We start from the raw sequence: 12,561 nt of genomic DNA on the forward strand, positions 1-12,561 counted from the left end.
TCTACAAAGTGTGTCCCAATGCTAACAACGAAAGCACACCTTGTGCTTAATACATATTTCAGCATTGTCTAGCTCCTGTCAAATTAAAATGACGTTCCCACACTGTGAAATCAAAGTGGAAATCTAATTAAACAGCCTTAATGAAAAAAAAACCGCAACATTTAATCCCTCTCTCCCCGTGACCAATCAATATCAAACTTCGCTCACCTGGTGATGATGGTGGTGGTGATGGTGATGATAACCACTCTGCCGCAGTGAACCGTGCATTCCGTGGCCATAGTTTTGCATCGGCTGCCGCGGATGCTGGAAGTGGCCGGACGACGTTTGGATCATCATATCGCACAGTAGATTCTCGAGATCGGCGTCGGCCGATCCGTCGGTTAGCGCTTCCGGATCGTCAACAACCGCTTGCTCTAGCTTCGGGGACTCGCCGCCGCTCAAGCTGCTCTTGTCGCTGCCGACGCCAGAAGAAGAACAGGAAGAAGAAATAGACACAGAAGAACCCCTGGCACTGGTTGCGGCAGCACCTTGGCACAGTTCATCAGCCGATGTTGCTAGTTCCCGCTCGATTCGTTTGACCTCGTACTCCTCGTCTTCCTCGGCCGTGCTTGGCTTGCTTTTTGCTGGCTCTTCGATGGTTTCCTGCATTAAACAAACATATAATTTATTATTGTATTTTTTTCTCGCTCCCGCACGCAGCAATTGCTGCTGCTTCGACACCGGCTTATGTGGTCGTTTGACCAATGCTGGCCTACACATGCATTGGCGGGCTCTATTTGAATTCAAAATTAACAGTGTAATTATGGTCCCCCGATAGTCTTGTCAGTTCAGTCGGTGGTCATCGATAATTTGCTTAACCTCAGCAACATTAAACATTCACGTCGAAAATGCGTGTTCTTGGTGGGCACCGTCCTGTCGGAGGGGAATTATTCGGCAGAACCCGCAGGTTGGATCGCATAAAACTAACAATTTCGATATACTGAGCTCTGCAGGCCAAATGATAGGCCAGCCGCCAGCCACACGGAATTGAGGGATGAACTAATAACTTATTTCAGTCACAGGATAACCCCGCACGTTGCGGTCAAGTTCTCACCTCAACGTTTTCGTTGATCAGCTCCGGTAGGTTCAGTTCCTCGGCAAGAAACAAATCAGCTAGCGGTGGTGGAAGTGTGGCCTCGCTGTCGACGTCCGTGGCGTTGAGTACATATTCACCTGGAAATGCAAGCAGATCGAGGGTTAACTGAAGGATAAATAAGCGAGGGGAGGTGAGGGCTCGATTGTGATCTGGAGTGTTACCGGCGGGCGATGGAAATTGAATTGATTATGCCCACGCGATGTTCGTCATCGCACACAGCAACAATTCAGTCCAGGGGGCAGAGCAGAATTGTGTCACGACAGGCAAATGCAAATTAAATGTCATATTTTTTTCAGCTTTTTGTTCGCCTAATCAAAGACACCCTTGATCGATAACATAAAAAATAAAAATTTTTCGGTTTGTTTGCAAACACAATCTAAATCCAATATACGGTTGACGTTTTTTCATAGGAAATTTTACGGAATTTGTCAAAGCAGTACATTTTCGGGAAGATTGATGCAGTCCATGGGAAACATTTCCCATCGGAACGATTTCCCCCGAGAGCGAACAAAACAAGGGCGAAAAGCTCTCAAGAGATTCCCATGCCTTACTGGCATAAATTTCGAAATTCACCTGGCCCTTTGAAATCACTTGCGGCCGATTACCGGTGCCCGTTGATTCCCTCCGGGCGGGAACGACGATGACTGGAACGCTTTGCCACCAAGCTAGCTACTAGTACGGCTGGCGTGCCACATCCATTGACTGTTCGAAAAGGCCAAACTCATCTCTTGTGCCGCCGCCAGTAGTTGCCGCTCCCGTTTGAATCATCTTCCCTTACGCAGATACTTTACGTTACGGCCACTACTGGAGAGTCACACCGCTTAGACTAGAAGCGTCATCTTTCGAGACCTGACCCGCCAGCGCCACGGCTAAGTCCATCGATGAGTGAGAGTGGGGTTTCGAATTTCAGCAAGTAATACACCTCTAGTATAGTAGTAATAATGAAACTGAAACCATCCTACCGCCTCCTCCCCACATGAAATCGGCATCCAAATCGAGAAATTCGTGTAGTCATGGCGCCATGAATCAACATAAACAACTCATTCAAAAACCAACAACAAACAGCATGCCATGGATGTGCGCTCAACAACTAAATGGCTTCGGTTTTAGGAGTAATGGGCAGAAAGCATGAAATACTTTGCATAACAACCAGCTCATCGCCGCCAGTGTTGGAAATCCTCGATCAACCAAGATAGACGAGGTGACCAGGTTGATCCAGGTTGCGAAATCTCTCCTCTTTCTCTTTCTCTCCTTCACTCGTTCGCGTTGTTTGAGTTCCGGTAGTTTAGAATGTGCTGCGTTAACATCTAACGCTTTGTCGAAAGTAAAATGCAGGCCAGTGGTGTGAGCAAGCTGGAAATTTCTGAACAGTCATCAAAACAACGATCCATCGCAATGACTATTGCGTATGCATTTCGTTTTCCCTGCCACATTGTTCGATCAAAGATTTTTCTCTAGCGTAGCGTCGGATCAGACTCCCAAAACTTAGTGTAGGTTAGTTCGATTCGATGCTTTTTCCGTGCCCCCTTTCGTGCGTGCGTTTCTGCCCCGACGAGGGTATTGTTGTGTCGGAAGGTAGTTCGGAGCCAGCTTGTTCAAGTGCCCAAACTGATCTTGACATTGCCAATGATTTCTTTTGTATTTCGAGAGCCACATTCGAGTCAAGCTGCTGCCAACATAGCGCGTATGAATGGATTGGTTCTTCGGTTTGAGAGGTTTTACTTTGTCGTGTATTTCCGCGGTAACGAAGCAAGCGAACGTCAAGCGGTCATAATTGACGACGTTGGCCACAGATTCAATAGAGGAGGATAACAATATTTGCATGCAAACTTCAATCAACGATTGCAACGATTGACTTGAAGCTTAGCACCTATACCAGGACTTAAACACACCGCTCTGCCACGGAGCAGCAAATCTTGAACTGACGGGAAAATTTTTCAAAATCAAACTCTCTGAAATTCAAAGTGTTTCCAGTCTGGACGATCCAGTTGGTTGAAGCATTTTGTACCACATCACGAACCTGCTGATATCTGTCCTGAAAGAATCTCCTCTTGTCGATCCGTTGCTTTTATCGGTTGCCTCGCATCTCCTCCTCTTGAAGGTTCTTGTGGCGAGCTGTCCGCGCCACATTCTTCGCTGTCTCTCCCTTTCATAAGCTCATGGATCTTACACCCAACAACACAATCGACGAGAGGAAAAATGCAGAAGAAGGAAAACGCCGGCCTTCTCGTCTGCGTTTGCCTTCTGCTTCTTCTTCATCAACGCCGTCGTCGTCCGCCGTCGAAGTCGAAGCCGTTTGGCAGATCAGAAGAAAGCATCGCCGTGCTCTGCCGGGGCAGACAATGGGCGACGGGCGGAGGAATTATGTCGAATACTATTAATTTCTTCGCTTATTGATTTCGACCACAAGATATCGCATTCATTATTAGTCAATTCTGTTGTAGAGGAAATGTTTTAATACATTCCTCCCGAGCCCTGACCGGACCCCGGGGCCCGACGATGGTGCGCCTCAACCGGCGGCGGTGGTGATCGGCTTCGTGATGCCGACCCGAAAGGCGTCAGATTGTTCCCATTTCCTCTCGGCTGGACTTGACATCTCGCCGTGTTTGTGTGGCGCGAAGGTTGAGATCAGCTTGAGTGAGATAGCCGGCGCAAGTATCGGCCGATCGCGCTAATTGTCGGGGCTTTCGGTTTCCTTTGATGGGAAATCGACGTCATACCGGGGATGGTTCCCGGGAGAAAACAATTGAATTTCGTTCAAAAAAAATTCCTGATTCTAAATGTTTCTGTTTGGAATTCGAATACGAATGATGGGAATTTTGATCAATTATTAGTAATGATCTAAATCGTACATACACATTTAACTATCATATGCGATTGGTCTAAGACAACAATGAAGTCACGCGAATTCTAGCGTTTCACCAGGCGCTATCAACGCAACAACGGTGTGACACCACCCCACTAGAATAAAACAAGGCAGCCATTTTGTACGGCGCTGTTGCTGCCCAGCTACCGTGTGTGCTGTGCAGGCAGAGCATGCTTTGCTTTATTTAACGCGTCCGTCGGCGCTCGTCGCCATATGCGTGTTGAGTTGTTGATCAGGTTTTTCGGTTAATTTTTGTCCATTTTCTCTTGCTGCCGCCGTTCTGTGTGTGTTTCGCGGCTGATGAAACCGGAGATGGAAAATAATATCGAGAAGTATACCAACAGCCGTAGCAGCAACGAAAAAAAATATAAATCAAGAGGAAGACCCTCTCGGGCGCTTTGCCACAAGACGTTAATATAAAACACAGCGTGAACCGAAAAAAATTAAAAAAGATGGTCGTATAATGGGAACAGTGTTCTGATGGTTTCGTTGCCCGTTCTCTATTATTACCGTCATCACGAAGCGGTAACGGCAGCCAGCCAGCGGTGGTTTGACTTTGGCAGGCATTGGCCAGAACTTGGAACTCGTCTTTGCCGTCGCCATCATCGCCCGGTACTTATAATCCCGTCGCCAGATACGCGCTGCGCTGGTGTGCGTCGGCCGTGTATGCTCGTTTCGTGGTAATAAGTAAATTATATAGTTTTTTTTTTCTTCTGTATATCCCTCAGCTTGACGAAACGAACAAAATGAAGCAACGGGAGGACCTCAGGTAAACCGGAGAAGCAGGCATAATTGCGCGCATATGAAATACCTAGCTAGATAGTTTCGGTTTTGTTTCCATTTAGTCAACAGACACGGTCACGACGCCGAAAATGGTGGACGATGATTGCTTCATTCGGACAAGAAACGTGGCTACCATGGTCTTAGCCAATAAAACCCCAAAACAAAAAAAAAAAAAAAAAAAAGAAACGTGGCTTTGCGCAGATAATGTTCTGGAATGAGCAGTGCAGTGCTAGAACAACGCGTCGTGATTCAGTATAGCACAGTTTTGACATGTTCTCTGAAACGTCTTTTCTTATAATTGACCCTTCTTTATCGACAGACTTCACAGCCGGCGATGAGTACAGAACAGTTGCGGCGCTAGTCCTACTGGCTCTAGGGGAATTGTGTATAACGTGCCCCCCCTGGCCAATGTGCCCCCTTCGTTTTTCGTTAAACAAGCGAAATCAAAATGCAAAATCACCCAGAAACCATAGTATTTGATGGAACTAGCCTACTATGCAAGTATGACAGTTGTCACATGCTGTAAAAACAAAACAAAAATAAATTTGTTTTTGAGCAGCTTCCGATGTAACTTTTGGCGTCATTTCCATGAGCTATTTTCTTGTCAAAATCTGCAAATAACCGGTTATTGCGTTTCGATTGCGTAAAGTGAACTTCAAAAAGACATCCCTGCCAAAAATAGCGGTATGAAACGCTTGATTTGCTTTAGCATTTAATATTTTTTCAAATAAGTAAAAGCAGGCCAATATGCCCCACTTGCGGTGGTGCAATTTGCCCCCCTTGCAAATGTGGCTATAAATATAGGTAAACAGATCTAAGTTGAAGCCAATTGCCATTATTTAATTCAATTAGTATTGTAGAGCAACCATGGTGGGAATAATTTATTACCAACGTCCAAATTTTAGGTAATTCAACTACCCGGTACAAAACGCCACAGCTGCAGTATAATGTGCCCCATGCAGAAAAGGAAAAGTGCACCAGAAGGCCGAAACTAGGTTTATTTTACATAAAATAACGATATTTTGCAAAATAAAGGAGATAGTTTTACTTTCTACAAAATACAGTTGGTCTGTCACTGGTAGAAATACTCAAATTACCGCATTGGGCATATTATACCGCAGGTGGGGCATTTTACCCCGCGCAGACGAGAAACACAACATTTAGGTGCTTTTATTAAATAATTCCTAGCATGTTTATTCCACAATACTAAATGAAATAAACAATTGCAATTGGTTGTCAGCTTAAATACGAACATATACACGTAGTTGTAACGTTAATTTGGGGAAGTATAACGGAGATATATCCATTTATTCTTAGGGGGGCACATTATACACATTTCCCCTATATAGCAGCACCGACTAGCCGAGATTCGAACATACGACAGGCTTGACTTCAGTGCAATTCTGCTCTTTTATTGCACGCAATGTAAGTAATGGTAAACATAAATAATTGGTTTGCAATTATTTGCGATTTCGTTATACTTTAAATAATCAGAAGAGCTATTTTGAACATTTTAATAGTCTCAAATAGGAGCAAAGTATTTCTTCTAATCGTTTCGTCTTGGCACTAATGTTCCACCGAGAGTTATGTTTCATAGTGTTCCATAGTACATAGTGCACAGCGCATTCTTTGTCAATCAGCCAACCATGAGTCATCCGGTTATGTCCGATCCTCAACCGGGTCAAGATCCCCAACAAACATTTCTGTTGAATAAGAGCTAATCAAGCGCTTGTCACTTGGTAATTAGCTATACAACGGTTGAATAAGCTACTATTCAAGCTATACTATTGGGTCCTATGCTCACTCCGATCCTTCCTGTTTCAGAATCTTCCTATACCATCGAATCCTGTCCACTGCTGGAATCTTACTTACTTAATTGGCCTAACGTCTTACGACAAGGCCTGCGCAGAATAATTTCTCCATCTGTTTCGGTCCATGGCAACTGATCTCCAGTTCCGCGGGCACCCAGTGCTCGCCAGATCTCGCTCCACCTGGTCTTGCCACCTCGCTCGCTGTGCCCCTCTTCGTCTTGTTCCTACCGGATTTGATGCGAAAACCATTTTTGCAGGATAGTCGTCCGGCATTCTAGCAACATGTCCTGCCCAGCGTATCCGTCCAGCTTTAACCACTTTCTGAATACTTGATTCGCCGTAGAGACGCGCGAGCTCGTGGTTCATTCTTCGCCTCCATATCCCTGCTGGAATCTTGGGATTAATTATTTAGCTCTCTCATCCTTTGTTGGCCATCGTATCAGCTTCAGTTTTTCTTGGGATTCCGCTATGACCTGATATCCAACACAATACAGCATCTTTTCGTTCCATTTCTATTTGACCCGCTCTGATCCAAGGATGGTTGGTGATATTCCCTTGGATTGCTAAAGCGCAGCTTGCAGAATCTATGAAGATAACTGTTCTGTCACGGCTCACCCTTGACTTTAGAGCAAGAACAAGCTGCACTTTACTGCCCATGGATGCATAGTTGACGTAAAAACCAAAATGACCAAAATGTACTTTTTCGGTCCTACGCACTCTTAACTATGTTGTTCACATGCCCAATACTCAAACAACATATGTTTGTTCGAAAATATTCAAGAAATTTAGGAAAATTGAGCTACTCTGCTATTGGTTTCACGTAATGCTAATGGTTGACATAATTCCCTGCATAATCAATCAGCATAGTAACCTATTTGTTTTTGTAGCTTTACGCTGTAGTTATGTGAATAATCGTTCAAAAAAAAACAGTATGTTTATTCGCATTTTTTTAAACACAATAAATGATGAATGATGAATAAACTCTACTAAATTGACAGATTATTCGATTGAAAAAGTTTATAGCAAAGATTATATGGCTTTAAACGTTTTTCACTATAAAAAATGCGTTTTCTCAACAATCATGATGCTGGTCGTTACGTCGACTATGCATCCATGGGCAGCTTAGCCTCCGCAGAATAGATAGAGCAACCATTAGGAGAAATCGTCGACATCGATAGTTGATTCCATTAACTATGGCAAAGCCCGCTCGACCATCTTCATTCAGTGAACCATCCGTGAACACACGCGAAAAATCCTTGTATTTTCCTAGTCCTAAAGCCGTGGTTGGTACTTCACTGACTTTGAATTGACCTTTAATCGACCAGTCTGCTGTCGGTACTGCAGAGTTGCAGTTTCTCCTGATTGGAGCTGGCAAGGGTTCCATCGGTGATAACTCCATGTCAGTAAAATTTGCAAAAATTATCTCAATTTGGCTGGTCATCGACTGAAAAAATCAAATTTTGTCTTCTTTTTCTATTTTCTCTGGCTGTGTTTCATTTAAAAATCTCAAAAGTTATAGAAGTCTTTGCCAAGCTTCTACCTACAAAACAAAAAAAAGTTTGTTCCAATACGCTGTGTAGTTTCTGAGAAAAAGGTACATATAGTTTGAAAACCGTGGTTTTACAGGAGTGGCGTTTTATTCCGTCGAGGTTGTTTCACGCCGCACTGGAATGCTTATGTGTATGATCGTTTTTCGGCCACTTCCCGTGGTCGGATCATTACAAAATTAGTATCAAAATAAGTAAAAAAGATTGCAGAATTAAAATCTGAAATAAAAAAATTATGATTTTTTCAAAAAAAATTGTCGTTTATGTCCCCTTAAGGAAACACAAACGACCTAGCGGCGAGCTGGCAGCGGAAGAAAAGCGAAGACAATCGTCCCCGTGAAAGCAAGAAAGGTGAAGGATTACTTCAAGTACTATCCGAACATTTCCGTCTGGTTCGTCCAGCAGACAATGAAGCGGGCCGGTCTTTATGTCTTCAAGATAAGGAAAGCACCTAACCGAACTGATGAACAGAATACCGTGGCCAAATCCCGTGCCAGGAAGTTGGACCGCTAGTGGTTGCCCGGAAAAAATCACCATAACACGAAGATAAAAATTATTGTAACAGTAGGATACAAAATACAGTAAAAACAATAACAATTATCGTCAAAAAAGATAACCGAACTATCCAACTTTTTGTTGTCCACCATAACTTTTACGGTTTTCAAAAGTTGTACCATAAAAATGACAGGTTGTTAAGTATCTTAATAAAAAAATTTAGTTTTTCGCGAACAAAAATTTTTATTTACAGTAAAAGTTACCGTCCTTTTATGGTATTTTTTTAGGCGAAAAAAACAAAATATAAAAGAGCAGCAAACTTATGATGAAATATGGTCAATTCTATAGCATAAAACAAGAAACAAAAATATGAATAAAATTTGAATTTGAGGCACTTTTGCAATAAATATACCATAATGTTCAATGCTCACAATAAAAACTACTGTAGATGCATTGTTTCTACTGAAAAATTTAATGTAAATTTTTTTACGGGTGGTGCAACCAAAATGCGTTGTTTTGGACGATTAGACCTACATTAAAGCGGACGCCAAGCAGATTCCCGGCCCGGAGTTTTTCGTCGGCAAGTCCCGCCTGGATGTTCCGGAGAAGTTCCGGAAGAAGAAGGTCGACAAATTTGCCAAGAAATACTTGGTGTGGCAGGCGCTCTGTGGGTGCAGAACATTCAGCAAACCGTACTGGTACCATCAACAACCAAACATATAAAGAAGAATGCCGCCGGAAGCGCCTGCTGCTCTTCCTCCGGTTCTACGAAAGTGGCACTCTATTTTGGTCGGACCTGGCATCGAGCCATTACGCGAAACCGGTGAAGGAGTTTGAAGCCAACGATGGTGTTTTCGCGCCGAAGGAGGAAAATGCACGAAACTCGCCAGAACTTCGCTCAGCGGAAATATTCTGGGCTATAAGGCGCTATGAGAGGCGAGCTCCGGAAAACGGGGAAGCTCTTCTAAAAGAATTTGACATCTGGAAAATGGTTTTATTGTGGAGTCAACTAAGCCCAGTGTGATGGAACTATACCGACAAGCAGCAACATAGTACTGCGATATATTTCATGATTTTTGTTTTAAAACACATCTGAAATCAATTGTGTCACCGCAATTTCTCTAATTTTATAAAAAATTCACGAATTAAGCCTGAAATGTGTGTTTTACTATAGAGCAGCGTTTCCCAAATGGGGGTACGCGAACCCCCAGGGGTTCGCCAAAAATTTAGTTCGCTGTAGAATGGTATAGGGAACTCCGCCAGGGGGTTCGCGAACCGAAAAAGGTTGGGAACCGCTGCTATAGAGAATAATCAATATAGCTGAAAATGTCAAACAAAGACAATTTTTCTGTCCATGATTTTCTTAAGGTGAAGGTCGTCAGAGTGCAGCTGCATTTTTTACTTTCAGTAAAAATTCAGATTTCAGTACTTTGACGACGAGAACAGAGTTGCTAGTAGTAGGTAATAATCTGTTGATGAATGAACAATTATGAAACGTAGAATCGCGTATCTATTTTTGCTGTTGAACGAGATCCGACAGTAATTCTATCACATAAAATGCTGTTTACGGTGAATTTTATTATCAGTGAATTTTATAAGTATATTTTTGACACTCTACGACCGTTAATTTAATAGCGAAAATTATTGGTCAATTTTATGCTCAACGTAAATATGGCATCACTCCACATATACACCCGTTTCCTTGGCAACGTAAAACAACGACGGTCGCGGATTCGGAATTGCAATCGAAACGAAGTAAAGTTTTTCATATTTATTAATTTATTTTATTTAGGCAAAAATCTCAGTATTTAGTGTAATTTATGCCCCAAAAAGTAATAGAACCTATAGAATGCAATGTGTAGTGCTTCGAGTTGCAAGATCTTATTACGACTAGCAGGTTAGTTGAACTAATTTCATTTTTTATCATGGTTTCCCAAGCCTATGAGAGCATGATGGTACACAGAAGAAGGGTGATATTCGGTGCCATACTGACTGCCATAAAGGGACTCTGACGACCTTGTCGTTAATTGATGTCAACTCGATTATGGTGCGATGTGGATACCTTATGGTACGAAATTGTTACTAAAGAGAACCGCTGATGTTAATAGCTTCGATTTGAACCACTGAATCTGTGATCCTTCGTGGTCTGTACGTTACTCACCGTCACATTTTCGAAAGAAATTAAGTTTCATTTTTAAAACTGGTAAAAAAAATCGATTTTTTTGTTGATTCCAACATTGTTTCATTAAAAAAGATTTTGTGGTTAATAGCTACACATATTTTTTCAAATATGTACTTGTAACAGAGGTGTATCTGATGGAAATATTCGCAGTAAGGCCATCAAGACTCGTTAGCATCGTTCATCGTCCTGTCGCTGTCGAACGTAGTTGATAATCGAAAAGAGGTCAACTTTCGACCGCTAAATCTCGCATCAGGGTTTGGTATATATATTTTCGTATCAACTACACTGTAGTTATTGAACAAAAAACTTCAATTTTATGTTGCTATAAATCACAAACTGGAGAGAAGAAACTCCACCACACGACACGACCGAGCAAAAAAAAATCTTGAGTCGCCACACCAAAGGCCGATTTCGATTGCCGATATGAATCATATTCTGACACAAATTGCCATCAGCGCGAGCATTCATGCTCGAACCGGGAGGAATTCCATTCCGTCCTCCTTGGCTCCCTATCGGTCCGTCCTCCTACGTGTCAAGTAGCAAAGTCTAACCAATTACGGGCGCTTCGTCGCACAATAACCCTCCCACGGGTTTATAGTTTTTTTTTCTGATTGCCAACTCCTGACGGACAGAATCGGTGCAACGGCGTTGTTCCGCGACGGAGCGGATGGTAATTTATGAAATTGCTTGAAATCACAAAAGAGTGGGGAGAAAAAAAAAATGTCCGCATATTCCACAATTTTATGCCAGTTGAGTCCGCGGGCTACTTCGATCGGTTGTGCCACCACAAGGAATGTGCAGTCGAAATTATTAAGCAATTATTCCGTCTTGTTACTTGGCTGGGCGGCTGTATGGTATCATTGTTGCCGGACCTAAGCGAACACAGTGCACTCAGCACAAGTCGCCCGACTCGGGCAAAAACACTGACAGTTATTACGCCCGTTATAATTTTCCACCCCTCCCTGTCACGATGGCTCCCGGCCCGGTGTGCTGCTGCGGCTGCTACTGATGCAGTATGCATTTGAGACTGAAAGCTTTCATGCATTGCATTCAGTTGCTGCTAGCAACACACAATAAAAGCTAAAGTCCGTCTCGCTCGCACCCGATCGTCGACACAGTTTTGCGCTCGTCCAGGATGGAAAGAATAAAAAATTACGCTCAAGCAGGACGGGAGAATAATGGAACTCTTACTGGACGGCCATTTTGTTCAGTAATTACGCCGCTCAATGGTTGGTTTGACTTGCCAACCATACGGCGATGACTGAATTGCACTGCAGAAGTGCATTTTGCTTGCTGCTAGGCTGTTGATAGGGATCAGAGTGGGATTGAAGAAAAATAAAAAAGCCAGCGTGAAAGAAAATGGTGATTAAATTTATTTGCATGCACACACGCTGACTTGCCCGCGGTTTCACGTTCGTAGTAGGCTACCATATTGTATGCGCACTAATCGATGCTTTCAGTACCGTAATTGAGGACAATTGAAACGACTTGCATGAAAAAGGTATTGTTTATCGTGTCATTTCAGTGACTCAGGTGGAAAACGAAATAGCTTCTGATACAACGAAAACGTCGATTGCAGTCAGAAAATATTATCGGCTCGATTAAAAATCTCATTTCCTCATTTTCCAATCGGAAAAATTTATACCCCTCTCACAAAAAAACCGGCGGCGTACGGCCGCAGCAAACGAGAGCCCAAAATTAAAAAACCTCCGCCATCGCCATATTAGACGCTGCCTGCAACA

The 12,561-nt window shown here is 43.1% G+C and overlaps 1 protein-coding gene across 3 annotated transcripts in view; it reads right to left on the bottom strand.

Moving 5' to 3' along the window:
* The window catches only part of LOC128732813 (segmentation protein cap'n'collar), a 139,126-nt gene that overhangs the window by 48,853 nt on the left and 77,712 nt on the right, over positions 1-12,561 (bottom strand). For all 3 annotated transcript variants that reach the window (XM_053826212.1, XM_053826214.1, XM_053826211.1), the window contains 2 exons: positions 1,094-1,212; positions 208-642 (listed from right to left, as the gene is read on the bottom strand). In XM_053826212.1, the coding sequence (XP_053682187.1) occupies positions 208-642; positions 1,094-1,212 (554 nt within the window). The remainder of the gene's footprint in view (positions 1-207; positions 643-1,093; positions 1,213-12,561) is intronic.

This window comes from Sabethes cyaneus, chromosome 1 (genome assembly GCF_943734655.1).
Source record: "Sabethes cyaneus chromosome 1, idSabCyanKW18_F2, whole genome shotgun sequence".
NCBI classification, from domain to species: domain Eukaryota; kingdom Metazoa; phylum Arthropoda; class Insecta; order Diptera; family Culicidae; genus Sabethes; species Sabethes cyaneus.